This window comes from Tursiops truncatus, chromosome 19 (assembly GCF_011762595.2).
Source record: "Tursiops truncatus isolate mTurTru1 chromosome 19, mTurTru1.mat.Y, whole genome shotgun sequence".
NCBI classification, from domain to species: Eukaryota; Metazoa; Chordata; class Mammalia; order Artiodactyla; family Delphinidae; genus Tursiops; species Tursiops truncatus.
The window spans coordinates 19,106,576-19,123,093 of record NC_047052.1 but is presented as its reverse complement, the minus strand read 5'-3'; the positions used below and the strand labels follow the sequence as shown (position 1 = coordinate 19,123,093).

At 57.7% G+C, this 16,518-nt stretch overlaps 1 protein-coding gene across 8 annotated transcripts; it reads right to left on the bottom strand.

The window, feature by feature from the left end:
* Positions 1–104: 104 nt before the first annotated feature.
* FHOD1 (formin homology 2 domain containing 1) lies at positions 105–16,420 on the bottom strand. Of its 8 annotated transcripts, none has more exons than XM_073796909.1 (24): positions 16,123–16,412; positions 7,992–8,098; positions 7,344–7,615; positions 7,156–7,223; positions 6,973–7,078; positions 6,802–6,896; positions 6,422–6,533; positions 6,242–6,336; positions 6,000–6,143; positions 5,735–5,868; positions 5,435–5,653; positions 5,274–5,297; positions 4,844–4,897; positions 3,851–3,966; positions 3,171–3,763; positions 2,681–2,836; positions 2,292–2,474; positions 2,087–2,206; positions 1,836–1,997; positions 1,318–1,508; positions 1,031–1,223; positions 784–949; positions 509–709; positions 105–435 (listed from the first exon to the last, which is right to left on the bottom strand). In XM_073796909.1, exons 1-24 carry the CDS (start codon positions 16,321–16,323, stop codon positions 353–355), a joined length of 3,795 nt encoding a protein of 1,264 aa, XP_073653010.1. In that variant the 5' UTR covers positions 16,324–16,412; the 3' UTR covers positions 105–352. The 8 variants fall into 8 exon arrangements, with proteins under 8 accessions (XP_073653010.1, XP_033701262.1, XP_073653007.1 ...); XM_033845371.2 differs by having other exon boundaries at positions 7,551–7,615; XM_073796906.1 differs by having other exon boundaries at positions 7,156–7,615; positions 16,123–16,413.
* Between the last annotated feature and the right edge of the window lie 98 nt (positions 16,421–16,518).

Genomic DNA, 16,518 nt, shown 5'->3' with positions numbered 1-16,518 from the left:
TGTGGGTGATAGAGATAAGGCAGGAACAGCCAGTCCTTTGGTATTTTCCTTCTGCTACAGGCACAGTGTGGTGGGTACTTTGAAAGAAGGAAAAGGCTCTTGGATTGGCTAGGAAAACTTTATTATGCTCCACGTGTCCAGGGAGCTCATACATGCACACGCACACTCACACAGGCACACACAGCTAATACTGCTCACGGCACTGGCCACGGACCATTCTCTCTTCTGAGAATGCACCCACTGGCCCTCGAGTAGAGAAGAGGCCCAGAATTGTGCTCTGGTCCCTCCTCACCATAGTCTCCTGCACTGCAGGCTGGGGCCCAGATAGATAGGTATCATGGAGGCAGCACCTTCACACTTCCAGGCCAGGACCCTTGCTCAGTCCTAGCGCCTGTACCAGGTCCTCTCCGAGCCCGCTCTTCAACGTCCGTCTCACTGCAAGGACAGAGCAGGGTTGGAGGGGGTTGATGGAGTTAAGGTGGGCAGTGGGTGTGTGGGGAATACTCACAAGACTTGCGGTTGCCACGGGAACGTTTGCGTTCCCGAGCAGCTGAGGCACGAGGACTGCTCTTGGTCACTGACTGCACCAGCAGGTCCATGATCTCATCTGAAGTGTCACTGGGTAAACTGGAGCCTGGAGGTTCTTCTGGGGGTACAGTGCAGGGCCCCACTGCTGTGGGCATGACTGGGGAGCTGCTCTGGACCATGCCTGAGGGAGCCAGATAGGGAGGTGAGGCCAAAGCAGCCCCAGAGCCCACTGCCCCCAGCGGCCGTAGGTCCCACCTCTGCTGCGGCGGCCATGTGTGGTGTCCTCGGGCTTGCTGGCCAGCAGACTCTTCATGCTGGCATGACTGTCGGCATCACCCTCTCCTGGCCCACTGCTCACAGCCACTGGGATAGATGGGTTGCTGGGGGTTTCCCCAGCCGCCACACCTGAGAACTTCTCTGTCTGGAGAGAGGAAAGGGGTGGGTTGGGAGTAGAGAAAGAAAACCATGGGGGTGGCAGTCAAGACCCAGAAGGGACACCCACCTCGGTGATCATGCGTCCCCGGGTCTTGTTGCGCTCACGGTACGTGGCCCGCTTCTGCTGCTGCTGCAGCACCCGGTCCCGGCAAGTCCGATACTCCAGTGCGAACTCCCGCAGCGTGTGGCAGAACTGCATGACGCGCGCCTCACGGGCTGTCTCCGCTGTGTACCCCAGGTACAGCAGGAAGGCGTGGAACCTAGCCAGGTTGGGGTGGGGAGGAGTGGTGAGTCCTGCTTGGGGTTTGAGGGATGGTGGTAGCAGTCCTACCTCTCTCTGGCCCACGCCCCCACCTGTTGCAGACACGGCGGTGCACGACCCTCAGCATGGCAACACGGCGGGTACAGTGGGCCAGGAAGTGGGTGAGGCGGGCACGCAGGGCTGGAGCCAGCTCGTGCTTGGACAAGCTCCGTAGGCTCTCTTCGGCTGCCCGGCTCCGGCGCTCCAGCTGCCCCAGGTTCTCAGTCAGCTGCTCGAAGTCCACCTGGAGAAGCAGGGAGTACACATGCTGTCCCCCCACAGAAAGACACCACCTGAGCTGCCTTTGTGCTGGGCTGACTAGCCTGGGCCCTGAGGACACAGCCGAGATCCGGCCCCTGCCCTCCAAAAGCTCACAGTCTGATGCAAGAGACAGACAAGTCCATTTGATGCAGTGGAGAACGGAGAAGGTTTCTTGGGATAAGTGGCAGCTAAACAGACCTAAAGACAGAGTAGGTGTAGCCATGCCAATAGAAGAAAGAGTTTCTGCCAGAGGACACAGCCCATGCGCATGCCTGTAGCCTAAGCAAGCCCTGGCCCAGCAGGTGCTGACCTTGGCACAGCGGATCAGGGCAGGAATTTCTGAGTAGAGGTCGGAGGAATCAGGCCGGGTCTGGAGCACCAGGGAGCAGAGATGATGCAGCAGTGACTGTCGGCGCACCGTGTCTTTCACCTCTGACACCTTCTCCAGGTAGCTCAGCTCAAAGCCGCTGCTCTGAAAGGACCCCGTCTGAGCCTGAGCCTGAGCCTGAGGCTGGCTGGCTCCAGAGCCCCGGGCCCCGACCTCATGTGCTCTCAGCTCACCTGGGAGCCGTTGAGGAAGTTGCCCACAGCCAGCAGGGTGGCCAGGATGCAGTGGAAGGTGGCATTTTGCACCAGCTGTTGCATGCCCACTTTCAGGTCAAACAGTGGCTCTGCAATTTCCTGGTGTGGGAGACCAGGGACTCAGACTACGTGGTCATCATGCTCACCTGTCCCCACTGCCTGTCCCATCCCATGACCCAGGTACCCGCTCCATGCTGTCATAATCCAGCTTGAAGGCCCAGAGTTGTAGGCGGGCAGCCAGGCCCCTGATGGAAGCGAGAGTCATCAGGAAGTTCTCGGCTGGGCCCAGGGGTATGTCAGGATTGGCCAGCTGGGCCTCCTCGATCTTCTGCCGCTCCTCCTCTGTGGGCATCATGGTCAGTAGCTTCTGAGAATGCACCCACCGGCCCACATAGGCCACTCAGTGCTGGCCTGAGGCCTCAGGTATTGGTCTTGACTCCTCCCTAGGTCGTCTGGGGCAGCCCCAGAATCTGGGGTAATGCCAAGCCCATGCCCACCACTGGAGGGACAGGAAATGCCCACTGACCAAAGGAGAGGGCCGGACTTGCTGCACCCTTAGCTGGGTATCCCTACCTCAATGCCATCCTTGCTGACAGCAAACTCATCAAAGTTGAGCAGGGCAGCCTTAATGACGTGCACAGGTGGCAGTGTGGTTAGGCCAATGTTGATGGCGTTGCTGCGCTTGGGGTCCAGCACGGTGGTCACTGTGCGGCGGCCCTCACCAGCTTTCTTTGAAATTGGGGGAAGGGCAGTGTAAGACTGGGAAAGGGTCTAACTGGGGCAACAATCTAAGAGGGCACACTAAGGCCCCACTCTGAATGGCTGAATGGTGGGATTACCCCACAACCAGGGATCTGGGATGTGTAAGACCTTGGGATGGGCTTAGACGCTAGTTAGGGTTGGGCTGAATCCTTATTGAAGGACCTCAGACAAGTCGCTACTCCTTTCTTTGCCTCGGTTTCCCCATGTGGGAAATGAGTGGCAGCCCCAGCAGTTCCGACGCTTGAGCTCTTATTGCCTCCCCTCTCCCCTAGGGTTACCTTGCAGACGAGGGCACGTTTACCTTGGAAGGCAGCACGTCCTTGGCACGGGACTCGAACAGGTGTTCTAGCCGGGCTGTATCCACCGAGACAGGCTCTAGTGAGGCCCACAGGGTGGGGCAGGGCCCAAAGCGGCTGCCAGAGCCTCCATGGACCCCAGCCAGCTTTAGCTCCCGCCAGAAGAGTTTTACTGTCTTCCTCTTGGTGGGAAGGGCTAGGCCATCAGGTGCTGAGGGGGGAAGAGCGGCAGCTGGGGGTGGTGGTGGGAAGGAGCTTTTGATGGGTGGGGGTGGTGGCGGCGGAGGAGGTGGGGGGCCTCCCGGGAGCGGGGGTGGCGGGGGCGGGACCCCTTTCCCCGCCTCCACAGACTCCGTGTTCAGCACGTCCTGGTCTTCATCCTCCCCCAGGTCTGAGAAGTCCAGGTCCCCAATGCAGAGGCTGGGTACGCTGGTAGGGATCTCCCGGATGGGCTCAGCCTTGGGGCTTGGTGGGGCCAATGGCTCCTTGGGCTCTGGCTCGAGGCTGTGCCGAGTACGGAGCAGGATTTGAGGGGCAGCGCTCTGGGGTGTTCCGGGTGCAGGGGCTGGTTCTGGGGAGCCCCGTAATTCTTGGGTGTCTAGAAAAATGGAAACAGCCGTCAGTGTCACGTCCTCTGTGGAGCAACAGGGCAACATGGGTGGATTCTGCCCACCCACCTGCTCACCTGGGTGTCCATCGATATCATCGTGCATGGCTCCAGCCAATGTCTCTGCCTGGCCCTGGGCCAGCGCAGCCTGCTTTTCTGTTTCTGCTGCTGCTACATTCTCCAGGAACCGGGCTCTGGGGGGAGGGACTTGTCAGTGAGGGTGTCTGACACACCCCAGCCCAGGGTGGTGCACATGCCTTAATGGGCCCCTGGGCACTGCCCCTAATTGCAGGCACACACAGACACACAGGGAACAGTCCATGCGCTGAGCAGACCCGGGACCTGCTCCCCCCCCCCCCCCCCCCCCGCCAAGGCCAGCCCCTGTTCAGTCTTCCACATCTGGGGAGGGTCACTACCAACCCAGTATTCCCAGGTCAACATACGGGGAAAAGTTCTACTTAACATCTAACTTGCAACCTTGCTGCTGTTCATGTTCACTGTTCTGATTCTAGACAAGGACCCTTAGAGCAGGGGGAGGGGATACCTGTCCCAATGGGCACACCAGGTTGTCCCTCCCTTGGCATGTCTAGCAGCTTCTGAGAGCTATGGCCTATGCCCAGAAAAGGGCCTGGTAAACGAAAGGCACTCAGTTTATGTTGAAGTCATAAAGGTGATCCCATCTCTTTTTTGGTCCCTCCAGCCTCTGTCGGCACTCAGTCTCTGTCCTTCCCTTAGATGGAGGCTGCTCCTCCACTTCCGCACCACACAGCACCCTAGATCCCCTCCCAGCCCTAATCCTGGGCTTAGGACACAGGAGAATGGGCTCCAGGTTGGGAGTCCACGTCCTCATCACTGATCAAAGCTGTTAAGGTGTCAACTGTTAAAGCACTGGGACCTCTATGACCCCAGTGAACTGTTTCCTAGTGCTTAGTCCTTGGGTAACTGAGGACACATAAGTCTGGGAGAGTCCCCCAGCTCTGGCTGCATCAGGCACATGGGACCCCTGCTGGGGGAAGCAATGCTGAAGCCCTGAGCACATGGCAGGCCTGGCAGGCTGGCCTCTGTACTTACTCCAGCCTGGCCTGCCCAGTAGGGAACTGGGGGACAGATGGGCTCTCACGGGCCCTGGGTAGGGGGGAATGAGAGGAAGAAATGGTAATTGTGGTACGTGCTTCACCCCAAAGCCCAGTTGCTCACACCCACACAGAGCTGGGCAGTGATATCAGGGGTTCCTTCCCAGCCACAGTGGGAAGAGGAGGGAGAGGGGGAGGCATGATGTGAGGAAACTGGAAGTGGAGGGCAGAGACCGACATGACACAGGACAGGGTGCAGTAAAAGACAAAGACAGAGCAAAACAGGAGAGTCAGAGACAGTGACAGAGAAAGAAGAGGGTAGAGAGACAGATGACATTGACAAAACAGGCAGAATGCCAGAAAGAAGAGAAGCCGCAGGAGGAGGAGGTCCAGTCAGAGCCGAACCCCACCCCCCGGCAGTCACTTACCAAACAGGAGCAGTTTGGTGAAGTCTGGAAAGAAAGAGAAAGAAAGCACGCGTTTGGGCAGAGAAGTTTGGGCAGAGGAGGCGGAGGGCCCGTGGAGGGGCGCAGAGTGGAGGGACAGTTGGAGGAAAGACTCCCGGGACAGGCTCCATCTCCCTACTTACTTGTAGATGCTCCTCTCGCAGGAACTGTTGGGTGAGGGCGTCACGGAGATGGTAGGAAAGAGGCTCAAGGTGGTATGGAGGCCAGAGACAGGGCCCACGGCGCTGGAGGCGGGGCCTGTAGGTGGGGCGGGGCCTACGGGGCTGGAGGTGGGGCCGGTCGGCAAGGCAGGGCTGGCGGAGGAGGAGGTGGAGACTACTGGTGAGGCGGGGCCTGTGGAGCTGGAGATGTGGCCTGTCAGGAGGCAGGGCTCCTCCTGGCGGTTCCACCCCTCCGCCTCTGCCAAGGTAGTTCGTTCTTACCCAGGCTCCGGGGAGCGCACTTCTAGAGATCGGCGGATCCTCTTGCCCTCCTCTGAGGAAGGCTTTCGGCGGGTGATGCGCCGCCCACCTGTGACGGCTTCTTCCATGTCCCCATCCTCCAACCGCAGGGTGCTCTAGGAGAGTTGAGCCCAGATGGGAGCGACTGAGGCCCAAGTAGGTGGGGTGGGGCACTGGAGAACGGCCTCCCTCCCTCCCCTCCTCTCTCCTGCCTTCAGGCCCTGACAGCCCAGCCCGCCCAGCCCACCTCATAGAGCATAAGCTGGGCGCGCAGGTCGACGTCAGTGCCCGCGGTGCCCAAGTGGCGCTGGACCAGTGCCTCCATGCCCTGCTGCTCCAGTGCATCCGTCACGTCGTAGAAGGAGTCCTGATCCGGGAGCGCTGCCAGAGTCTGGAGGGTGGGGATAGGACGGCAAGGCTAAAGCTGATGGAGAGCAGAAGTCAAGAGCCTGAGGGGCCCAGAATGGCACCTGGCTCCCCCTATCCCACCTTGTTGATGAGGGTGACGGTGTACACCAGCAACTCGGGGTCAGCGCCATTCTTCTCCTCCAGGATGGACACCAAATTGGCCCATGGAAGAGCACCTGTCACCCAGATAGGGAGCAGTCATATGGGAACAAGTAGGAGAGAGGGCCCTGAGCAATGGAGGAGGGAGGGACAGTTTCTGACCCGTGGTGCTGGCCACAGAGTTGACTGCACGGATGAACAGTGGTGCGTTGCTCTCAGAGTACTCCACAAAGACCAGCAGCAGCTTCAGGGCTGTCTTCACCACCAAGCGGGACTGGGGGGAAGGGGTCACCATACATGAGTGGGGCTTGGGCCAGACCTGTGCTGGCTCCTGGTGGGGAGGGGGAAGGGCTCCTGGGGCTGGACCCAGAGAGGAGAGTCTAGGCAGAAAGAGCCATCTCTAGGCCCAGGTACTGAAGTGACTTTGAGGCTTAGAGGGGCCACAGACCCCCTCCATTCCAGACCACTTTGCAGAAGAGGAAACTGAGGCCCAGAGAGAGGCAGTGGGAAAAGGGTACATGGCTGGGTGGAGGGCCACTTACCAGGCTGGCACACAGTGTGTACAGCCACTGCACGGTCTCACTATGGGCCACCACCCCCAGCATCCCATCCACAAAAAGCATCAGCTGGCCTAGTGCTGGGGACACAGGGACAAGAAGAGGTCAGTAAGGGGTCACTGAAGGCAGGGGTCATGGGGGAGGGGTGAGGCTGACCTCGGAGGATGTAGCTCTGGTAGTTGTGGTCGGCAGCAGCGCCCACATGGATTAGGCAACTCAGCCCCTCTGAGTGCACGAATTCAGGCACCAGGTCTTTGTCCTCCTGCGGGCACCATGGGGGAGTTTAGTGGGGGGAGGTTCAGCCTGGATGCTCACCCCCAGCCCACCTCTGGGCCTCACCTGGAAGATCTGCTTTAGTGAGAAGAGGGAGCGGCGGAGCTCAGGGCCACTGGAGCCATACAACTTTTCTGCAAGAGGTAGGTGGGCATGGAAACCTCCAGGGGACACACCACAAGCCCCCCACCCCCTTCTACTGGGACACAACCACAACCCATCAAAGCATCTTCTAGTACTCTTGAACCCCCCACCTCCTCCTCCACTCCCTGACTCTGGGCAAGCCCGACCCGCAGTCTGGCAGCTGCCCTGGAAGAAGAGGTCAGGATAGGAATGGGAGGAGTCGCACATCCCATCTCCCATCTGCTCTGTCTGCTGTCCAGCACAGGCCTGAAAGAAACGGAGACAACCGGGGCAGCGGGGAGGGGAGGCACTCGACGCTGATATCCTCACACACTCACCTAAGATGGCATTGACTCTCAGAGAAAGCTGGGTCCGCAGGATCAGAGTAGGCTTCCGCCCTTTGCTGGAATCAAGTAGCCCAGTCAGCAGCTCCCAGCCCATTCCTCAGGGTCTCTCCACCCACACCAAGGCAGCCAAAACCTGGCCACAGCTCCTTTCTCCCCAGATGCTTCTCCAAGCCAAAGGGTTGTCCAGATAGGAGGGTTTGAAGAACACAGGCATCTCAGGTATGTAGGAGAGCCCCCACCCCGGTCCCAGGCAGCAGGTAACACTAGCCAGGCCTTGGGATTCCCCTGGCACAGTTCCCTGGGGTGGTAGGAGGAGACCCACAGCCCTGGCTAGAGATCAAGTGTCTTGGCTGCTGACACCTGAGCCAGCCCCTCCAGCATGGGGGCAAGGGTGGGAGCCAGCCTAGCCTTCCTGGCCCCATCAGCTCTGACCTGATCTCTTCAAAAAAGCCCTCCAGCATCTCCCGTTGCTCTTCTAGGGACAGCTCAGGGTCCAGGTAGTATCCAGACGGAGACACTTGCAGGGCACAGTCCTCTAGCTGGGGGCAAAGGGAACAGCTGTCAGGGCTGGGGAAGAGGTGGCAGGAGTACGTATGGAGACCCCATGACCTCCTACCTCCCACTCAGGGTGCTGGCAGAGGCACACCACAAGGGCCTGCAGTGCAGCCATGCATTCCTTCAGCAGTCATTTCTCATGGGCCTACTATGTGCAAAGCTCACGTGGCTCAAAGAGCTTTTCTCCTGCCTCATACCTACCCATTCTTTAGGTTTCAGATTAGATAATGCTTTTTTTTTTTTTTTTTTTGCCACACCATGCGGCTTGTGGGATCTTAGTTCCCTGACCAGGGATACAACCCGCGCCCTTGGCAGTGAAAGCGTGGAGTCCTAACCACTGGACCGCCAGGGAATTCCCAGATAATGTTTTTTTGGAAAGCCTTCCTGGACTCCTCTAGCCAATGCTATGCAAATCCCTCCAGCCCTTGTGTGTACCCTCCTCTGAGGCCTTCCACACATCCTAGACACTAGTCTCCTTCCCCACTAACTGTGTGTTCTCTGGGTTCAGGCACCATGTCTGTCTTGTCCATGCAATATCTGCAGAGCCTATCACAGCACTTAGCACAAAGCAAGTGCTCCCTAAATGGCTGTTGAGCTACTGAACATGAATGAGGAAGGGGAATGGAGAGAAAATAGGAGGAAGTTCCTGCTTTCAAGGAAGTTCGCAGCTGTGAACATTCAACACCCAGGGAGAAAGTGTTAAGAATGCTGGGAGGTGCAAACCCAGCTGAGAGGGGGACGTGTGTCTCCCCGAGTTAAGATAGTGAGGAGAAGGGCTCCCAGTCCCTCCAAGCCTGAGGGTCTTTGCCCTGCCCCAAGTGGGCTACAGTCACCATGGTCCTAGCTGGACCTCAGAGACCTCCAAGAGGCCTATTAAACACCAGGTTTTAGGGTCTGACTCAGTCAGCCTACAGTGGGTCCCTGGAACCTGCACCGTAACAAGAAGTCAGGTGCTCCACCCATGAGTCTGCTGCCCATGTCTCCCACCCCCCTGAGCTGGCTTCCCACCATCATCATCATCATCATCATCATCACCATCATCACCACCACCACCACCACCACCACCACCACCATCACCACCACCAGGATGACTCTTGGACCCTTGAGAAGTGCCTGTAGAGAAGCCTAGTGAGGTGACTCTGGAGAGTCTGAGGGCAGCACCGTGCCACTCCCCGATGCCCACACCATGTAGCACAGTGCCAGTGTGCACGGCTCAGCAAAGTTCCCTTGACTTGAGTGGTGGTGCTTCTTGAGAGGCCCAGGGAAAGCCCACCTCTGGAGAGGCAGAGTGTCTTCTGGTCTCCATCTTACTGGGAAAGTCAACCCCAACATTTGTCCTGATGTTCTGTCAGCCCTGCCCTGCTCTGGACCCAGCCCAAGGACTTCCAGCTGCCCTTGGTCCCCTGGGGTTAAGGGAGTCCGGCTCCTGCCCCTACCCCTCCTCTGCTTAGTACCCCTGCTCATGCCTGAGAGCCTGAGTTCAGCCTGTAAGGCCCTTTGGTGACACCCACACCTCCCACTCCTTCCCACCCCCCCAGGCTCCTGCGTGGGACGTGGGACATAGGACAAACACTCCAGCCTGTTTTCTGTCCCACTTCCTGCTTGGCTGCCTGCCCTCCCTTGGGCAGGCCTGGCCTCTCTCCCCTCCCTGGGAGCAGAGTCATCTTCTCCAGGGCCTACTGGGAATGGGCCCTGAGATGGGGAAGCAAGGCCCCAGGGCTGGGGTCCTTTGTCCAGGGCCAGCTCAGCTGAGGGCAGCCCCACATTCCTCCTGATTCCTCTTCCCACATGGTGACTCAGCAGCCAACCACCGCCCACCCCCACCCCCCCAAGCCAGGCACAGTTACATCTCCTTCTGCCTTGGACTGGAGGACTCTGGGACCCTAGAGAAACATATTTCCCCCAAAGTCACAAACCCCCTCAGTGACCCCCCAAATCACACACATATAGAATAGCTCGTTCATTCAAATATTCACGAACCAGTCTGGTTTTAGGTGCTGAGGACATAGCAGGGAACAAGATACTGCCTCTGCCTTCCCTGTCTTCCAACCCCGCTGGGGAGGCAGGCAGGTCTGACTCAGAAAAAGGCCACAAATAAATGTAGAAGCACAACTGCCACGGGTGCTAAGAAAGGGGAGGGGTGGGGTGCTGTAAAGGTAAACACTGGAGGAGTGAGCAGATTCCACCTGCGAGTGGCTTACACACCCAAGAATACAGTCAGGCAGGGTATATATATGCTACTGGCCACGCACAGGTGAGAAGCACACCCACAGAAAGCTCAGATCCAGCAAGCACTCTTCCCCTCCTGCACGCACAGTTGCAGGCTCTAATTCCAAGCGAGCTGAGCGTGGCCCTCGCCTTCCAGAATACCTGCACCCATTTGGGGCACGGTCCTGAAGACTGAATGCTCTACCACCCTCAGCCTCCTCACATGAGCCCCTTTGGGCCACTGTGGTAGCAGTGGCTCCCTAGCCACTTCACCTGTCTTATCCTGCCAGGGCCCCATTTCTGGGGAGGAGGTCCAGAGGTAACAGCCAGCCCAAAGCCTCCGGGACAATGCCCCCCACTCTTAACTGTCTGTCCCGGGTGGAGATGGAGCGGGGAGCAGGGTCAGGCAAGCTCCAAGGAGCGGAGACTTCCTGCCAGCTGGGTGTTGCTTGTCCCTCACACCACTGGCCCCTTCCTGGAGTCACCCTCTTTTTAAAAAAATTTTTAAATTTTATTTTTTTTTTTTACAGCAGGTTCGTATTAGTTATCTATTTTATACATATTAGTGTATATATGTCAATCCCAATCTCCCAATTCATCCCATCACCACCAACCCCTGCCACTTTCCCCCCTTGGTGTCCATACATTTGTTCTCTACATCTGTGTCTCAATTTCTTCCCTGCAAACTGGTTCATCTGTAGCTTTTTTCTAGGTTCCACATGTATGCGTTAACATGCGATATTTGTTTTTCTCTTTCTGACTTACTTCACTCTGTATGACAATCTCTAGATCCATCCTGGGGTCACCCTTCTGAGCGCTAAACCCCTGGGCCTTGTTTCTCACACCCTGGGACTGGGCCAGGCTGGCGTAAGCCCAAACCCTAGTCCCTGAGGACAGTACTTGGGGTCAGCACAGGGTCAGTGCAGGCCCACATGTTGAACTCCCTCCTGGCTCTTGTCTTCTACACTTCTCTGATGTTTGTCTTGGGGTGGAGTCTCTCCCTCATTCTTCCCAGGCTCAGCTCCTCGCTTCAGCCTCCAGCCCACTTTTCTCTATTTATTTGTTTATATTTATTGAGGTATAGTAGATTTACAATATTGTATAAGTTTCAGGCATACAACATAGTGATCCACAATTTTTAAAGATTATACTTGGGAATTCCCTGGCGGTCCGCGCTTTCACCGCCTGGACCCTGAGTTCTACCCCTGGTCGTCAGGGAACTAGGATCCCACAAGCTGCGCAGCATGGCCAAAAGAAAAAAAAAATTATACTCCATTTAAAATTGTTATAGGGCTTCCCTGGTGGTGCAGTGGTTGAGAATCTGCCTGCCAATGCAGGGGACACGGGTTCGAGCCCTGGTTTGGGAAGGTCCCACATGCCACAGGGCAACTAGGCCTGTGAGCCACAACTACTGAGCCTGTGCGTCTGGAGCCTGTGCTCCGCAACAAGAGAGGAAGCGACAGTGAAAGGCCCGCGCACCGCGATGAAGAGTGGACCCCGCTTGCCACAACTAGAGAAAGCCCTCGCATAGAAACGAAGACCCAACACAGCCAAAAAAACAAAACAAAAAACAAACAAACAAAAAAATAAAATAAAATAAAATAGTTATAAAATATTGGCTATATTCCTTGTGCTGTACAATATATCTTTGTAGCTTATTTATTTTATATATAGTAGCTTGTACCTCTTAATCTCCTACCCCTATCTTGCCCCAGCCCACTTTTCTCTTGATTCCTTGGGCTAGGCTTTTCTGGCAGCCCAAACCAACTTGTTACATATGGTTTTACAAGCTTAGGACACCATGTTGCCTACTACCCAATATTTTTCATAACAGTATAATGGAGTGAGAATGCCAGAGGCAAGGAAGATGGAGAAAAGTGCAGAATTACATGCTGAAGGACTCTTGTTTTAGGAAATAATTTGTTAACTACCTTTTTCTTCTCCTTTCCTAAAAATGTAAGACCCTGTGTTCTGATGACCCTCCTTCCCTTTTTTTTTTTTTTTTTTTTTTTTGCGGTACGCGGGCCTCTCACTGTTGTGGCCTCTCCCGTTGCTCAGCGGCCATGGCTCATGGGCCCAGCTGCTCCGCGGCATGAGGGATCTTCCCGGACCGGGGCACAAACCCGTGTCCCCTGCATCGGCAGGCGGACTCTCAACCACTGCACCACCAGGGAAGCCCCCTCCTTCCCTTTTATCTTGGGTCTCCAACTGGACCTTGGCTTCCTGAATGAGATGACATGAATGGGTCTTGAGGAGGGAAGCCCACATTTGTTATGCCTCCTCTGTGTCACACACTGGGCTGCCTGGTTCCTTTGATTCTCCTGATAATCCTTTTACAGGTGAGGAAACCAAGGCTCAGAAATTCTGTGAATTTGCCCCAGGCTGAATGGAACCAGGGCTAACTGACCTAGATCCTGGGCCAATGGACTTTGGAAGTGCTCCAGGGAACCCTGCAGGGGAAGTGGAGTGAGGGCTGGAGACCGCCCCTCAGCTTTCTGAACTGTGCAAATACCCCAAACTGGTCCTCTTAGTTCCAGCAAGGGAACACAAATGAACACACACACATCATACACATTGGGGTAACAGTGCGTACTTCTGCCAGGACTAAGTTTGGGTCCCTTACCAGGCTGCAACCCAGAATGAACAGACTGGACATGCTGGCCCCAGGGAAAGATGGGAGGAGACCATGACTCATGCCCACATCACAATCTTCTATAGTCTCCCAAAGAGACCTCCACAACAAAAAAGGAAAGGGCTCAGTTCATCACCAGAGCACCCCATCTTACCCTTAAGAATTTTCTGGGACCCCTGCAGTTGGTCCCTGTCCCAGAAGGTCAGGTTCACACTTTAGCCCCTTTGTCACAACTGCTCCTTAGGGATAAACTGAGGCTGGAGTAGGGATGGGCAAGGTCAGGAAACAAGTACCACCCCTGTTCCACTCTAATGTTTAGCAGCAGTTGGGGAAACAAAGTTGCTGGTAATGAACAGATTGCTAGGGCTATCTCTGCTGCTAGGAATAGGGGGCTCATCTGGCCTTTGCATGAGGGTCAGAGCAGTACCCAGGTCCCTCTGCCCAGAGCCCAGGGAGAAAGGAGTCTCTGCTATCCCAGATGTGGCAGGGCCTTTGGATATCAGGGAGGGGCTCGTAAGGCAGGCCCAGAAGGGCAAAGGGGTAGCACGGGAGAGTGGGACAGGGTAGCAGGGAGGGTGGGACTGGGCAGCTCTGGGTAAAACAATGAGGCAGGGCCAGAGGGCCAGGTTCTCCCCTGGGGCAGGGGCAGGGGCAGGTCCCTGGGCTCTGGCACAGAGGGGAGACAGATATTCCTGAGTTCCCCTGGGGACACCACACATGACCCAAGGCACTGCCAGGACACCCCCTATCCCACCCCCCAGGGCCAGGAGATGAGTCAGAAGCTGTGGCCAGGAGCTTCCTCCTAGACTGAGAGGAAATGAGCAAGGCCTTTTCAGACCCAAGAGCTTTGAAACATTTAAAAAGGAAGCCCCCAGGGGAACTCTATAGGCAAGCCACAGCCCAGTGGGGTGTGTGTGGGTGGAGCCACAGAGGGAAAGTGGGCTGGGCCTCTGTACATTCCCAGGGAAGGGGCAGGGTATGGGGGGATGATGGGCGTCAGTGGCCAGAATGGGAGGCAGAGGTCATTTGGCTGTGAACTGTTCTCCTGCTGGATAACTGTGCAGAGGATGAAACAGTGAGCACAGAACCCCTCCCTCTTATTTTGCTCTACAGCCTGGGATGGGGATGCCTGGGTTTCTGGGCCACCTCGTCCCTCTAGAGGGCTGTGGAGCAGGCCTGAGTCATGTCTGTGCCCCTGGGCCACCCACTTATAGGACTAGGGGAGGGACCAGCTGTTGACATTTCCTACAAGGAGGAGCCCTGCTCCCCCTCCTTCAGCTCTCTGATGTCCCTGCCCCTGCCCTACTCTCACCCTTCTTCCTCTGGCCTTCTATTCTGGGGCTGTGGTCACAGTTTATATTTGGGATGAGCACATCACAGTGCATCTGACCATTCCTGGCAGAGCTGCCAGCCCCAGGGAGTCCTGGCTCCAAGCACAGTGGTAACCCAGTGTGCAGGCCCCCATAGTCTGCCTGTGGGGGATATGGCAGTCCTCAGGCACACCAGGTGGGAGTTCTGAAAGTGGGGAGACCAGGAAGGACTGAGTTGGAGGGTACTTAACGCATTACCGTAGCTCTCAGCTAGGGAGCAGAGAACAGAGGGCAGAGCCCTGGTTGAAGGGGTGGTGGTGATGGGTCCCTAAATGAGGGGGAGAGGCAAGGGGTAATTCTGATCCTTTTTCCTGTAGCTGACCTCCCAAACTTGCCCCTAATTGGGAAGAGGGGTGTTAGGGCTAAGTTCTGTCCTCGAGTCCGGGGTGGGAGGAATACTATGTTCTCTGTAGTGCTCCAGGCTTATTTCAGTACTAGGAGTTCCAGGAGCTTGGAGGCAGGAACCTGGCCTCAGTTCAGCACCCCTCTCTCCCCAGAGCCCATTGTGAATGGGAGGTGGCCTCTGGCTGGAGGTGCTTATTTTAGGTCCACTTCAGTTTGCCCCTTTGAACAGGGCAGGACAAGAAGGGGTCGCATCAAAACTCTGGAGAGGGCAATGTGCTATCTTCAATCTTTGTCCTTGAAAGCCTGGGCTTTGCTCATACGCCCCACTCCCCAGGCCAATAGTCTCAGCACTTCTCCCGCCCGCCCTCGGAGGCGGGGCAGGCCCGCAGCGCTAGGAATGTAAGCTGGGGGCCTGGCGCCTGGGGCACATTCCAGGGGAGACCCCAGGCCCGGGGGGCAAGTTTGCGCAACTCGGCGCCCAGCTAAGCCTGGGATCAGGGGAGGGCATCTCCACCAACTCTCTCTTCTCTTCCTCACCACTTGGTGCTGCCTGGCTGGCGGGGCACCCCGGGAGGTTGATTGTGTGCCTCCCAGAGTTCTGGCCCGGAAACCGGGTGCCTGCGAGTGCGCCGGAAAAGGCTGCCTGCGGGGGACTGAGCGCAGCGAGCAGGAGGGGAGGTAGGGCGGGCCATCTGGAAAAGGGCCTCTCCCGGCACTGTGCACGAGTCGGTTCTGGGGTGCAGGCAAACGAGGGCGGGCCGGCGGTTTAAAATTAGCCCGGCCCGCTCCCTCCCTTCCAGCTTCCCGGCCGCGGCGGCAGCTGTACGAGATGGTGGGGGCGGTGACTCAAAGGGCTCTCCCACCAGTGCAGCCTCCCGCGCTCGGGGTGTCCCGGGCCAGGCCGCTTCCCGGGAACTCCCCTCAGCCCGTGAAGACTCTTCTCCACCGGCACTCCCCAGCCGGGCCTCACCAGGCAGGGACAACACTCCGTCCGGCTGGACCCAATCCAGCCTCCAGACACCTCCAGCGGCCCGCCCCGGGTCCGCCCTCCTCGTGGTCCCACCCCCACCTGACCTGAAGCAGGTGAAAGCTGTTCTATCCCCAGCTCCGTCTCCTAAGTCTGCTATCGCGCAAACACCCACGCCACCCTATCCAGACCAGTTAACCAGGCCGACTGGCAGCGAGCGGACCCCGAGCGCCTCCCCAGGTGGGCCTCATTTCGAGGGCCAGCCTGGGTGCCGCAGAGTACAAGCTCCCATCCTCCCTTCTTCAGCTTCCCTCAACTTGAGAGGCGTTCCCAACAAGCCGGGCAACGTGTACCTTGGGTCCCCAGCCCAAAACTTTCCCGGAGGAGCGCACCCGCTCCAGCCTCTCCTCGAGAGGCTCCCAAAGGCTTTCATGGCGCTGACCCTGAACCCTCGGTCGCCCCCAACCTTTCTCCGGCTCCCCTTACCTTGAGCGGCGCCCCCAGCAGGTGGTGCAGCGCGGGTATCTGCGCGCTCAGGGGCAGCGCCCCGTCCAGGCTGCAGGTGGGGGCCCGGCGCGGCTCCGGGAAGTTGGCACATGCGAAAGGGTCGGTGTCCTCTAGGTACTGCACCCGCACGGTCACCACTGATACCGGCTCCACGTCCCCGCGGTCTTCCTGGCCGGCCATGGCTCCGCTAGTGGCTCGCTCAGTACGCCTCCGGGCGGGTCCCGGCCGCGCCGCGGCGTCTCCTCAACTAGCTCGCAGTCTGGGCGGGACCGGGCCGGACGCCGAAGGAGAGGGGCGGAGCCAGGCGGAGGCGGGGCGGAGGAAGGGGGTGGAGCCAATAGTAGTCTCCGGAGGCTAGGGGTGGGCAACCGCTGC